The 14,341-nt window shown below is 36.6% G+C and overlaps 1 protein-coding gene across 3 annotated transcripts in view; it reads right to left on the bottom strand.

The window, feature by feature from the left end:
• Window positions 1–3,571: 3,571 nt before the first annotated feature.
• kek3 (kekkon 3) overlaps window positions 3,572–14,341 on the bottom strand; it is a 94,535-nt gene continuing 83,765 nt past the window's right edge. For all 3 annotated transcript variants that reach the window (XM_015979590.2, XM_008194316.3, XM_015979591.2), the window contains 2 exons: window positions 7,531–9,149; window positions 3,572–4,787 (listed from right to left, as the gene is read on the bottom strand). In XM_015979590.2, the coding sequence (XP_015835076.2) occupies window positions 3,890–4,787; window positions 7,531–9,077 (2,445 nt within the window). In that variant the 5' untranslated portion in view covers window positions 9,078–9,149 and the 3' untranslated portion in view covers window positions 3,572–3,889. The remainder of the gene's footprint in view (window positions 4,788–7,530; window positions 9,150–14,341) is intronic.

Genomic DNA, 14,341 nt, shown 5'->3' on the forward strand with positions numbered 1-14,341 from the left:
TTTTTGCTTTTGCCCCCACTTCCATAATTGCCGGTCCGACCCCGCACCGAATCACTCACCTGTCGGAATTATCGGAAAACTATTAACAAAACCCATTTAAGTTTCCCAATTATATAATCAAGAGCGGTGCCTACACAACAACCGAAGCCAATTTCTGGAGCAATTTATTACACACAACAACCAAAAAATCTCGAAATTATCGCCGCCATATACCAACACAACACTTTTCATCGATTAAGACTTTCAGCGACACAAATTTGCCAATAATGACGCCGCTGCAATTTAAACTTTGCGGAAACTTGCATTAAATTACAAAAATGGCAGGCGCCGCGATTTATTCCTCTATAAAATTTTACGTCCAGACAATATATGGAAACTTGAACACGAATTTACGACGTGTTTGTCAAGGCAAAAAATTTACACTTTAATTATTAAAAGCTTCAACTTTCTTCGAGTCTAGACAAGCGTAAATCACCTCAAACTCCAAATAAGGCTCGGTTCGGTTGTGACGGCATTAAAAATCCTTTTAGCCAAATTAACAATCAAAATACGAGCTCTAGTTTTTTCGATTTCGCATAATGTAGGCTTCTTTGGATTGCCGTGACATTACGAGATAATTAAATAAAAACAACCTCTTCCAATTTCATGTCTTCATGATCTCGACTCTGGGAAATTAAATATTTATGAGCCTGAATAAAGTCACTTTGTCCATTATTTCTTACACAAATTGTTCTCTCAGTGGTTTGCAACTGACTACTCTTATATTTTATCAGCGTCGTATAAAATTCACGATTTTGTAATATTCAACATTTTATTGCCGCAGACTAAGTGCTTTTACCGTATATTCGGTGCAAGACACATTTCATTGTTCAGATTTAACAAAAAAACGTTGATTTTTATTTTTATCAATAAAAAAAAACATACTTCTGTCTTTGATCTTGTAACATGTCTTGGTACGTATGAGTAAAACATTTCGTTTCCTGGAAATTGGGTCGCTTGCAAGTCTATAAATTTTTCCGGAAAAATCTGGCTGTTCGACAGCCGCCATGCCATGGTGAAAGCTTTCGATTTCCCGACTTTAGCAAATATTTAATTCGTTATTTTTCGTTCTCGCTGTGCCGACATAAGAATCTGATTTGAATAAGAAGTAAATAAGATTCTGCGTTTATTTTGGTTGAGGGCCGTCCGAAATGTAAAATTTATGGCGTTTAATTATCCTCTTTTTTGTTGTTTTGTCGCTGAAAAAATCTATATCGGGCGTTTAGACGGGTCAAAACAGCGGCGTTAGAGGGCATTATATGAACATCGTGGATGCGAGATGAGTCCTGAGGGACACATTAGAGACGAGAGTCCTGCCGGATTCCTTCCATAACGCCACGCAAGGCTTAAAGTGGGACAACGCGGCTGTTGCGGCTTCCTATCCACATCCTGAATCCTGAAGTATTAATTTCTAGAGCGGCGGCCCTAATTGAAAAATGGGATACACTAAAAGGGAAACTTTCACGAATCGAAGACTGGTTTATAGAGCAGCTAAACTAAGCTCTGATAAATAGAACGTATTTGCTTTAATATTTTATAATCCCGGGGGGATGACCGCTTTACTTGCTTTTTAGAAGGTTTTTAATTTTTTTAACGCAGGCTAAAAATAACTAGAATTTTTTTCCTTTTTGTACGTTTCTTCTAAATTGCATTGTAACAAAAATTTTGGATTCAATGTTTGTTTGGTATTAAAAATATGGGTAGCATAGTGTGAGTTTTATTTAAAACGAACGTTAATAATAAACCAAGGAGAGATGAGCGGAGATAAATTGATAAAAATATAAATCACGAAGACCTCTCTTGGTGGAACAACTTCAGGACCTCTTCTGAAGGACTGCATTCTTTGGACCTCTTTAAAGGATGCAGTCGACGGAACTATCTTCCGTCGTTAAATCATACCTGCCCCAGGACATCTTCTGGGAAACGAGTTTACCTCTGAACACGGGCCACGGAACCTCTTCCGTGGTAAGGACATAAAATCTGGGACTTCTTCTAGGTGGTATCATTCCCTAGATCTTTTCAGAAAATACAACCTACGGGAGTTCTCCCTTCAATTTCTCCCTCGGAGGACCTCTTCCCCAAGGGCTAGGGTTCACTAGGTCTAAGTTTAAAGTTGTTTGTTAAAGTTATTATTGTTATGGTTACTGAATAAAATTTTTTCTTTTCAATCACTTGTGTTTAATTGAAATCGAACCTCCCCACTTCCACTGTATAAAAGCTAGTCGAAAAGGCACTCTTATGTAGTGTAAACGAGGATAACAGCGGCTAATAAGTTCTTTTCCAACTTTTAGGAAAAAGTTGGTGGCGCCCAGTTTTGAATAATAAAAAAAAAACAAGAGCATTACGTAATTGAAAAATAAATACATTATAGAATGTATTACTTATTATAAATTATTGTCTTGCTCTTTTTTACCCTTATTTTTACTCTAATTACAAAAATTGCTTACAAAATGTTTTGTAGTAATATTTGTACTATAATCCGAACAGAAAGTTTACAGACTCCGTTCGGATTACGAAAACGTTTGCATTATAGAATTCATAATAAATGATATCAATAATCCGAACAAGTTCAGTTCGCAGGTATCTTACATAACTAATTAACTGTAAAAATACATACAGGATGATCCAGTGATTTGAAAAAGTCCATTAATGCTCTCTGAATGTAAGAAAGTCGTAAATACTGACTTCCTGACACATCTAAAATTATTTTAAAGCAAACAGGGTATTTTTTAATTTACCAAACTTATGTTTTTTTTAAATAAAACACCTTTTTACATTTTTGGATGTAGTTTTTAACTCTGACGCTTTTAAGCTAGATTGTAATTCGTCGAATTTGCTTAGTTTTCAAATACGTAATTTGAGTTTTTGACAAAAGGACGTTTTTTTTAAATGTATTAAATAAAAACTAAGAAACTTAATTAATTAAGTGGTAGTTCGGATTATGGAATTTATTCATTCGGATTATGGACACCATTTTACACAATTGGGGTGTTCGGATTATCCAAACATTACATTACTTTTTTTTTCACATATCTTTAAAAAGTTATATAATTTTTTGTTTATTCTGTTTATGATTTTTCTCTTTTAAATCGTTTAAACCTTTGTTTGGTTATTTTTGTTCTGTTAGCATCTGATATTTATTGTCGTTGTCTTATGCTGTCGTACATTATGTTAATCTTCTAAAGAAATGTTTTCTTTTCTGTGGTTCTGAAACCTTTTATTTGTCACTGATTTAATTATTTTTTAATAGATTAGGTATTACTTTTTTTATTATTTATTTTTTTACTTTTGTTTTTTACTTTTTTATTATTATTATTATTATTATTATTATTATTATTATTATTATTATTATTATTATTAATATTACTATTATTATTGCGTTTATAGGCAATGTTATCATTTTATATTTTACTAAAGAGAGTTATAATGTTGAGCTTCAGAATAAGATATTCTCAACGATTTATTATTCTTTTAAAAAATTCTGGATACGTTTAGCCTTGCCGTTAGTGGTAATGGAAGTGGAATGAAATGGTGATAAATAGAATGCATTTATTTAAATAATTTACAAACTTATAAAGGATATGTGTTATTACAGTAGAACGTAATTCGTACGATATGAAAAACCCATCAAGTCGATAAATAAAATGCTACCTTTATAATATCACAAATGTCTGCTAGAACTATCAACATTTAACAAACAAATGATACGTAACAGTCATCCAGATATGTACAATGTTAATTTATACACATTAGTAAAAATTTCCGGGAGTCGTTTAAATCCTTGTATAGCGTCACTCCGGGCAATTGCCATCGTAATTATCACTGTAACACAAATTTTTTGTCGTCAAATTCAATTATTGAACACTCCGCTGTTGTTGGTGAAAGTTTTGGGTGAGGGTGAACTTTTGGCGAGCAAATACTTGGTGAGTTCGCTCTCGAAATTGCGAAAATCAATCGAGTCCTCGAGTGACTGATTTGAATTCGGCGACACCGGATTATTCCTCACAACATCGTCGTTCGACGTGGAGGGGGTCACCTGCGAGGACCCCGCCTGCAGATGGTCCTGGCACAGGTTGTCGCAAGTTTCCTTCATTTTCGTCAGCTGCTTCTGGAGGCTGCGGTACTCCTCCAGAAAGCGCTCCAGCTGGGCCGCATGGTAATCGTAGGAATTTGCATTCGGGGTGAGACCCACCCTGCTTTCCAGCCCCGTCACGTCCAGCAGCGGCGTCGAGGTCAGCTCCTCCTCCCGCGTCAGGTTCAAGTAGCTGTTGGAGATTTTATTTACCCTGTTTTTGTTGAGGTTCCCTGCCGGGTACTTGGGGCAGTCGGAGAGCCGCCGGAGCCCGGACTCCTGGCTGCCGCAGCTGCTTTCGCCGCCGCTGCTGCCGTACCTGCTCTCCGGGAGGAGGGGCGACTGGCTGTCGCTGCTCTTGTAACGCGCGCTCTGTATGAGGGTGCGTTTCCGGGGCAGAGTGCAGAAGAGGTCCGTGATGTCGGCCACGCTGCCGCCCTCGCTGTTCGCCTTGTGCCCGAACTTGTACGAAGAGTTCTCAATCAAATCCGGGTATTTCTTGTCAGCCTCGTCCTCCATCAGACTCGACAGCTCGCTGTTGTAGGTTGTCGCGTGGCCTCCGGATATTTGCCTGCGTAGGAGATGCGGTGCCACGCTTTGGCTTAGGGATGTCGACGGCTGCTCGTACCCACTATATATACCAGACGTCGAACTGAACCCCTTCCTGATATCGTCTCTAGAAAAAAATTACACAACTAAATCTCACGCAGACCTCGAGACGACAAACACGCACATGCCACACACCAAATTTGAATATATACGACACAAAGTTTCATGCAACTCGCTTATTTAGAATGAACGACTGACGAGTGTGCCTTATACTCTTTTAAAGACCAATTTCTATATAATGCTAAATTGAGGATTTGTAATTCTTCGTATATGACATTCTTGCTGAGATTTAAAGGTAGAAGCAATTTATTTTCTCCTTGATACAAAATTAATTATGGCACGAGTATTATATTCGAAACTGGAAATGCAGTATTTAATACGAGTAAATAATATTAAAAATACCAAAAGCAGAAAAATTCATCACGAACATTTTATTTCTCTTCTCTTGCTGTTATTTGTTCATTAGCAATGGAAGTTATCAATTTACGAATCGCATATCCAACAATTTTAAAAGATGATTGGAACAACGTTGTAAATTAAGTTAATCGATATTTTTAGTTCATAAGGTATTAGGCAGGACAACTGCTTGTAACAGAATGATGGTCTTGTAAAGGAAACGACTAGGGCCGTCTCATATTTATTAGAAAATATATAAAGCAAAAATCGGAAAATTAATAAATGTGTCAACTTTTATTGCCAAGAGATGTCTTTCTAGCACTTATCTTCTAATTTAAATGGTATGAGCTCCCTTGTTCTACGTTTAATGAAAGTTATTTTTAACAGAAATTCAGCTGCGCTCATATTTTTTTTAGTTTCGATTATTTTTGATTAAAATTATTCAGCCCCGGTTCTAGCACAACATCTTCCCTAAAATACAACAATAAAAACTAAAAAATCTGAAGTATTATCACATATTTGTATTTGAATTTGCACTTTTATTGATAATAAACTTTTCAAAAACGCTGTTTGAATTAATGTAGAGGTAGCATTACGTTTGCATGAAAATCGTGGACATTATTTTGTCGCTGAATGAATTGAATCTATTTTTATTCACAATGCTGAGCTGATTTGAGCTCATGCAACTTTTTTAATGAATGACATCCAGATAAGCAAACACATGATAAAATAGAGTTTCAACAAACTGGATCTGTACACAAAAAAAACGAGATGGTGTAAAGATGAATGATTTGACAAGCTTAGATTTTTTTTCCTATAGACTTTTCTCAATTTTATAAACTTGAATTTAAGACAACGGATTATTTTGATGATGGCGGCAGAATAGACCTTTCACGGGATTTTCAAATTTTTACTTTATTCAGAAAGATTTTTCTGAGAAACTGATATTTCTACAAGATGATAAGCTGATTAGGTGTATAATATAAAGTATTCTGAAGCAAACTGATCCGTTTATAAGCAGGAAAATCAATTGTTTTTAAGTGAAACAATTTTCAAAATCAGACAATATTTACGAGTAGCTATTTTTAGAAAATATGCCTTCTATTGTTATTAGTATCCGCAATAAGTCCCGTGATATATAAATAATTTTACTTCTTACTAAAATAAATTACCACAAAAAAATAAAATTTTGTCGTCAAGTTTATGAATTTTTGCCAATTTTTTGTAAAAAAATTTTTGTTTTATAAAAGTGGGTTGAGAAAGTAAAATCTCTGACAAATTTAAAAAAAAATCTTGAAAAGAAGCTTTGTTTTGGTTCCAGCGCAAAGTCTGAAACAATGTACAAGAAGGAATAAGTTGAATGATTGAATAAAATTGATTGGAAAGAATTAAGAATTCATAATTCCCTTTTATAACTTTCACAAGGGAATTATAACCATCTATATATCTATCTATATAGTTATCCTATCAATAGATTAGTAAGAAAGAAGCATTTCTTTTTTGAAGAAAATAAAATAGTAAATTAATTCTATTATTTCATGATAATTAAATATGTATTATAAATTGTGGCGCTTATTAAAAAGATTTTCTTTTTACTTGTTTTTTATATTGATTCTGAGATTATTCTGAAGTTTTAGTGTAACAAAATTTTAATATTAATATCTTGAATGAACCGTTTGTGCACGCTAAATCATAGGTTTAGCAAACAGCATAGCAATGTTCTTTTGATTTAACCAGGTTCTTTTTTTTATTCGTAGTTATGCTTTTATAACTACGATTACAAAAGCGTAAATTATAAATGTAGAAATTATAAAAAAATATAAAAATACAAATATAAATTGTACGAATAAAAACGTATTTTCTTTATTTTATAGTGAAATTTAATATATTTTTATAAAAGTATTTAATAATAATTTTCAAAGACTCGACGTGATGGCCTATTTTTGAGTACATTTTTATAATTTGCATAAAAAAAGTAAACAATAGACGCGTACTAAACTAAAAAAAAAATCATGTTCACTAGTGTTTTTTGGTATCATCTGCTCAAACATTATGAAATATATTTAAGTTTATTACTTTTGGTATAAAAACAAAAGTTTTCATTGGTTAATAAAAAAAATCGAAAATATCTCCCCGGCATGCTTTCATCGAATTAATAATTTAATCAAAGGGGCGCAGTATTTGGGACCTGCACAGGGCAGCTTTTGTCTTGGTTTGGCCCTGGAAATGAATAAAAGAGAAATTAACACAAATTAAAAAAAATATTTAAATATCTAGCATCTAAACTACTTCATATTATTTTTTATTTGAAAAAAGTAACAAAACACTTAATTGGAACAACACCTAAGGCAAAACTGTTACTTTAAGTGGCAAATACCTATTGCCTGGAAGAGTGCATCGCTCCATCACCTCACCTTGCCTCTTGTAGAGTCCTCCTCGGTATGTGCAGATCCTCCGGATCCAGGAGATGTTCCGGCGAGTTCCACCGCTTTTCAATGGCAGTATCTTGCCATATCCTCTTTGCCGCCGCTTCAACATTGCTCTCCTCCTCCTCCTCAACCTCTTCATTATCCGCCACTGGAACAACCCTATACTCCCCATTCTTCTTCGTTGCCACCACCGCGATCTCAGCTTGCACCGCTCCCCCGTTGGAATTCCCCGCCACTTTATGATTCATTTCGATTTTCTCATAGTTGTCCTCCCTTCTGCACTCGCGAGTCCGCCATGTGAGCATTTGCTTCTTCCGCACCGAGTACACACAGAGTGCGATCAAGCACGAGGCTAGAACCAACGCGATGCCCGTCATAACACTCGCAATCAATATTTTGTTATTGAAAGCGGTTTCAGGCGGTTTCCTAATCACGGCTAATGTTACACTAGCTTCGGCACGACCCGCCTTGTTTTCCGCCGCACACACATACACACCTGCATCTTGCAGGTCGGCACTGAAAATTGTTAAATCACTCGAGTTGTTCGACAAGTGCACCATGTACAGTTTTTTACCGTTGGAGTAAGAGGAACCCGAAAGGTTCGCGATCACTTTGTTCTTGAGCAGCCACCGGACTGAGGGTTCCGGGATTCCGGTGATTCGGCACGTCATGGTGACGTTTTTGCCTTCGACTCCTTTAGTTTTGCTTTCATAAGCAAAAATTTCGGGTATACAGGCGAATTCGTCGAGGTCTAGCTTGTCCCAGGTCTTGGAGCGGAGGCGTTTGGGGCTTTGACAAATGGGGGGGATCCCGAAAGGGACGTTTTTCTGCAACATCCACTCGCGGAGAGGGCGGAGAGGACACGTGCAGTTCCAAGGGTTTCCGGCCAGTTCCAGGCCGTGCAAGTTCTCTAGTATCGTAAAAGAAGAAGACAGCACTTCGGTTAGTTTGTTGTAGTCGAGCTTAAGCCATTCGAGTGAAGATTCTAGACCGTGGAAGGCTCGGGGTTCGATTGTTGAAATGCGACACTCTGATAGCTCCAACCGTATCAATTGTGGAACATTGATGAAAGCATCGTTGAGTATTCTTTGTATGGGATTATCGTTGAGCTTGAGTTCCCGCAGTTCGGGGATCGAGTCAAACGAGTGTGAGGGGACACTGCTCAAGAGGTTGTGGCTCAGGTCCAACTCGACCAAATTGATTAGTTTCCTAAAAGCGTACCGTTCCAAGTTCTTCAGACGACACTGAGACAAGTACACTTTCTGCAAGTTGAGCAGACCGGCTTTGCTGAACTCGTCGTGTTTCAAATTGACTAGATTGTTCTTGGAGACGTCGAGGACTTGAGTGCCGGCCTCCAGATGGAGAGGAATGGAAGATAAGTTTGCGTTGGGACAAGAAACCGACTCCTTGCCACTCTTCCACTTGCACTCGCATAAACGCGGACAGTCCGCCACGATCATTTGGATGCAAAAGCCGATGATGAGGGCCAGGTGGAAATGGAGAGATGGCATGGTGTGAGCTGGGGGGATCATCGTACAGGCTGCGTTTCTTCGCTGTCTTCTTCTTCGGTTTCCATCGCGGCTACGGCCTGACTGCCCCAGCACCTGGAGCAGAAGAAGCGTTTCAATTAAATGCAAAATGCGCGGCTTTGGAATTAACTCGGCCAGTTCTCGGGCGTTAAGACGAGGCGGCGGTAATGATACCGTATTTTATCATAACTGAAGCATCTTTATTCGTCTTATCAGCGCTCTTTTTTGTAATTTCTTTGACCGTAATAGGAAGCAAAAGCACTTTAGCTTTCAAGTCTCACAGGAAATTGCAGTGCGGCCTGGCCTGGTTAACCAACCAAGCGTCCTCTTTACGTCCTTTCAGTGTTTGTTTAATCTCGGCGCCGGCTTACATGCTAACTTTCTTACGGGTCCAACAGGGCGAGAATATTTACATTTCTAGTGTTCTAAATATTCATTAAAATGTGTCGGATTCAATTAAAAATCTCCTAATTAGAACAACACTCGACGAGTGGAAATTATATGCTCCCTGCGATTTATTTACACGTTCGCGTGAGCTGCCGAACGCCCACTCAAACTCCTATCGAATTTATTACGATTATTACCACAATTGGGTGTAGTTTATGCCGAAACTTTTTTGAACCACATTATTGAATAAATATTTAATAATTTGTCAAAGACATGAAAACATATTTTTCAAGTTATACATTTAATTTCCAATTAATCAAAAAATACTACGTATGGTTTGAGTTATAGTGGAAAATTTTCTATTTGTTACAATTAACTGTAAGTGAGGATTAAAATCCAATATTCTAATCTTAGTAAATGCCGAAATAAGATGATAAGTTTGATTAGGTGTATAATAAAAAAATTTCTGAAGCAAACTGATCCCTTTATAAGCAGGAAAATTAATTTGTTTTTAAGTGAAACAATTTTCAAAATTAGACAATATTTACGAGTAGCTATTTTCAGAAAATATGTCCGGTTTTTAAGCGAGGAATCGTTATCAAAGCCAAAGCAAGCTGAAGTATATTTAGTTTTTTTAAGCAAGGTATTGTCTATGTTTCACTCGACAAATTTTTTTTTTGTAAATTATATCTAAATTAACTAGGTCCCAGGGATAGTCCGTTGTCTATTGTTATTACTTATTAGTATCCGCAATAAGTCCCGTGATATGTAAATAATTTTACTTCTTACTAAAATAAATTACCATAAAAAATAAAATTTTGTCGTCAAGTTTTTAGATTTTTGACAATTTTTTGTAAAAAAAATTTCGCTTTATAAAAGTGGGTTGAAAAAGTAAAATTTCCGACAAATTGCAAAAAAAAAACTAGAAAAGACTCTTAGCTTTGGTTCCAGCAAAGTCTGAAACAATGTATGTACAAGAAGGAATAACTTGAATGATTGAAGAAAACTGATTGGAGAGAATTAAAGATTTATAATTCCCTCCTATAACTCTCGCAAGAGAATCACGACCACCTTTGTAGTTATCGTATTAATAGATTAGTAAGAAAGAAGAGTTTTTTTGTAACATGAAAATAAAATATGTAAATTAATTTTATTATTCCATGATAATTAAATATGTATTGGGTGTAGTTTTTGCCGAAACTTTTTTTTGAACATATTTTTCAAGTTAATTATACATTTAATTTTCAATTAATTAAAAAAAATACTTTGTATGCTTTGAGTTATAGTAGAAAATTTTCTACTTGATACAATTAACTCTAAGTACGGATTAAAACTCAATATTGTAATCTCAGACGGATCTTAAAAAAACGTTTAAATTTATTCTGAACCGCGTGTTATTTTAAGTACTAACATAAAAATACACAGTTTTTTGTTCTAATAGTGGTGTAGTTATTAAGAGGATTTTTCAAAATTTGTCAGGTATAAACGAATGTATACAGTTAAATATGGTGGATGCGCCGGGCGAATGCAAATTCTTACTAAATTAATCGTGTAAATACGGGTCACTGCATAGCGATTCATAAATAGACCATAAGCGCACTTGTGTCTCGATGTGCAGCATATTTTACCATATTCAAATAGAGAATTCACAACAAACTTGCACTCTGTAAACAGATACTTCGGTAATGCGGAGAAATAAATTTCAAGAACGGGGGAAATACTGATACTACATAGAAACATGCAAAATACCGGTTTTAAATGAGCCAACCATTTGCATAGTAAACATTCTGCTCTAGGCATGGAGTTAATTGCAGGAATTTGATGTATATGCTGGCTAAAAGAGACATTCGGTCGTGTAACTGTAACTGCTGTTGGCTGGAGTCGCGTAATACATGGCAGAGATGAAAAAATTGAGAATAACTAACGTCAGGCAGTTTATTAAGGTTTTGTGACTTGAAATATTTGAGATTTTTCTCGTTTTATGAAGTTATGTCCGTTGGAATAATCCTCGGCAGAGGCTTCGTGTCAGTAAGTGAACTATGTCTTGGACGCGCTCCGAAAGTGTTGGCTTTATGCAAAAGTTGCAAAACAGACTGAAACAATTCGAATAATTGAATTAAACTAAGAGGATCGTTGTTATAACGAACAGATTGCAGACTTAGTCTTGATAAGTATAGCATAATTCTCCTAATAGCAGCTGAGAACCGATTTCGTTCTAAATCCATGAATCTTGCTAACACAGCTCAAGGAATATTTGCAAGGGGCCCGCCTATATCGTGTCTCGATTCCCAACAGGACATTACCCGGTATTTGGTGCAGAACTCCGGCTTATTGCAGTTATTTATTCACGTTCGTTCGTTTTGTTTCGGAGTAATTATTGCCAGTTAAAAAAGTCCCGACTTTCCCAAACGTCTGGAAATTCCCATGATAAACGACCTGGATCAAGCCCGGCCTCGCAAATAGCTTGTTATCATCAAGAATAGTTAAATAGCGACGGAACGCAGCGACTAATTCTCAACACGAATTTGCAACATTTTGCGTTATTAAGTTCCTGTAAAGAGATGGAACTTCCCAACTGTAACAAAGTACTGTTGAGTGGAGTTGGCAAGTCGAGTTCTCGAACATCAAGGGTGTCCTGATCGCTGCACGGACCCTGTAATTACGCCGCCCCTCTCGGGACGCCCTCCAGTCCCGTATTAATAACAATGTGAGCCTTGATGACGACACGCTTCACTAGTTTCCAATCTCTGCATGAAATTGGACAAAAATCAAACGACTACGAGCCATTTCGCCCGACTTTCATGTGGCTGAATGTAAAACATTGCGGTTGGAGTTGGTTAGACAGAAACTCCGAACACTACTGGACACAAGAGGGCTTTCTGACGCGTCCAGGGGCCTGTTTAGGAACTTCCACATCGGAGAAACTCCCCAGCGGACTGCTCCCAAGGCATTTTTATCAACTAGGCGCCGTAAAACTAATCATGTCGCTTTTATCACCCTTTTAAAGAAATTCACACCAACCCACAACAACTGCCGTATTCCTGGGATGCTTAACTAGCACGTGCTATTACTCACATAGGTGAATAGCAAATATTGCGGTGAGATAACCACAGAATCCCCTACAGTGCCATTAGAACCAAACGGTCGAATATTGTATAAAGGAATAGCACCTAATGATTACTAAAGGCATCCAAATTGCCTCGTAAACAGACGTTATTTTCCACTTAAATTATACCCTCATTAAAAATATAATCACATAATAATTGCTAAAAGGGTTTGATACCTGCACGTAATGAACGAATAAATGTTAAAGTTCTTTTATACGAAGCTTGATATTTCAGAGTAAACTTTACGATACTTGAACTTCCACATTATTGAATCTGAAATGTTAAGCTGCGTAATCACGTTACGGTTGACCAGCAATTGGCTTCAATCTCAACTTTGAAACAGATATCAGAAAAATTACATTACTCCTATAACAAATTAAAAAGTAAACAAAATCCCTCCAATAGCTCAATAATAGTGTAACCACAGGTTCTAGAGCTTAGGGCGTTTAATTTACTATTAGCTTTCTGCATCTGATGTTCAATTTTGTTAAACGGGACTGTATTGAATCAAAGGCTGGGAAGGTGATTGGCTGCGAAAGTTTGGAGCAAAACTATACCCAGACTTGGGCTCAGTAATGGTATGCAGTTAACCAATAAAATCATGCTAAAACATAAAAGTCCCCTGTTTATATCCAGCTTATACTGTTTGCTTTCGATTAGTTGCTGGTTGTGCACAATCACCACATTTCCACCTTTAAGAAAGCACGTACATAATGCGGCTTTATTGATTAGCAGTCTAGACCTAGACTAATCGGAGTGTTGCAAATGAAAATTAGCACGTACATTCTTAGCTTGTTTAAGCGTCGAGTTTAAAAGTTAATTCACACCCATCCAATTTGTAATTTTGCTTGGCACTTTCCCCAACAAATTTACAACAATGTTATTACATCGAAACGACTGCGAAGTCTTTATTTAATTAGAAAATCACAACTTTTGGTTAATTATGCTGAAAGCGCCTGAATAAAAATTAAAACAACCTGGTGACCCCTTCAGAACTTGGAATTTAATTAAGACCCCCAAATCTGGTCCGAGTCAATAGTTATCATCGGACAAGTAATTTGAATTTATGGCCAGGAAAATTCCTGCTGACCGAACTGAATTAATATTAGGAGCCATAACCGCACATTATGCAGAAATTAGTCATTTCTCTTCCATTTTTCGATGTTTTTAACCGAGTTATACTTTCGATGCGGTTTCCAATTTCGGGAATTTTTTCGAATGATTATGAGATTTTTATTATAATTTGAGCGAAGGTAATTTCGCTCTATTTGAGCGTTTCGTATAAATTTCCCTCTAATGTTGGGTAGTTTCAATTCGCTTATTTTATGCTCTTTTCGTTCGAGTCGGAATCGATTCGCGTCTAAATATGAATTTTTAAAAAATGTTGAATCGTAAAAGGGAATGTTTTCGGCTTTAATTTCTGGCGTACTTTGTTGGAAAATAAATAGGCGAGTTGACGATAAGAGACGGTGAATCGCAAAATGGTCGTAATTAAATACCACAGTGGAGTGCAGAGGATGAAGTTTAAGACCTTCGACTTGGAACAAGGCCCGGAAAGATTAAAATGGAAATTCTTAAGTCTTCGGTGAAATATGATGCTCCTTATTTGATGGCACCGGCGTCATCTGTACGGAGAGCAAAAGGACGGTTCGTAGAATACAAATAAACGTCACCAGTAGTACTAGACAAGCAAATGTGTCAGATCTGCATAAATGAATAAAGAAAATGTGTTGGATGCGACATCTTCGCGCCCGCTTAACATTCGCGATGCGA

The sequence above is a fragment of the Tribolium castaneum genome, chromosome 9 (assembly GCF_031307605.1).
Source record: "Tribolium castaneum strain GA2 chromosome 9, icTriCast1.1, whole genome shotgun sequence".
Lineage (NCBI taxonomy): Eukaryota > Metazoa > Arthropoda > Insecta > Coleoptera > Tenebrionidae > Tribolium > Tribolium castaneum.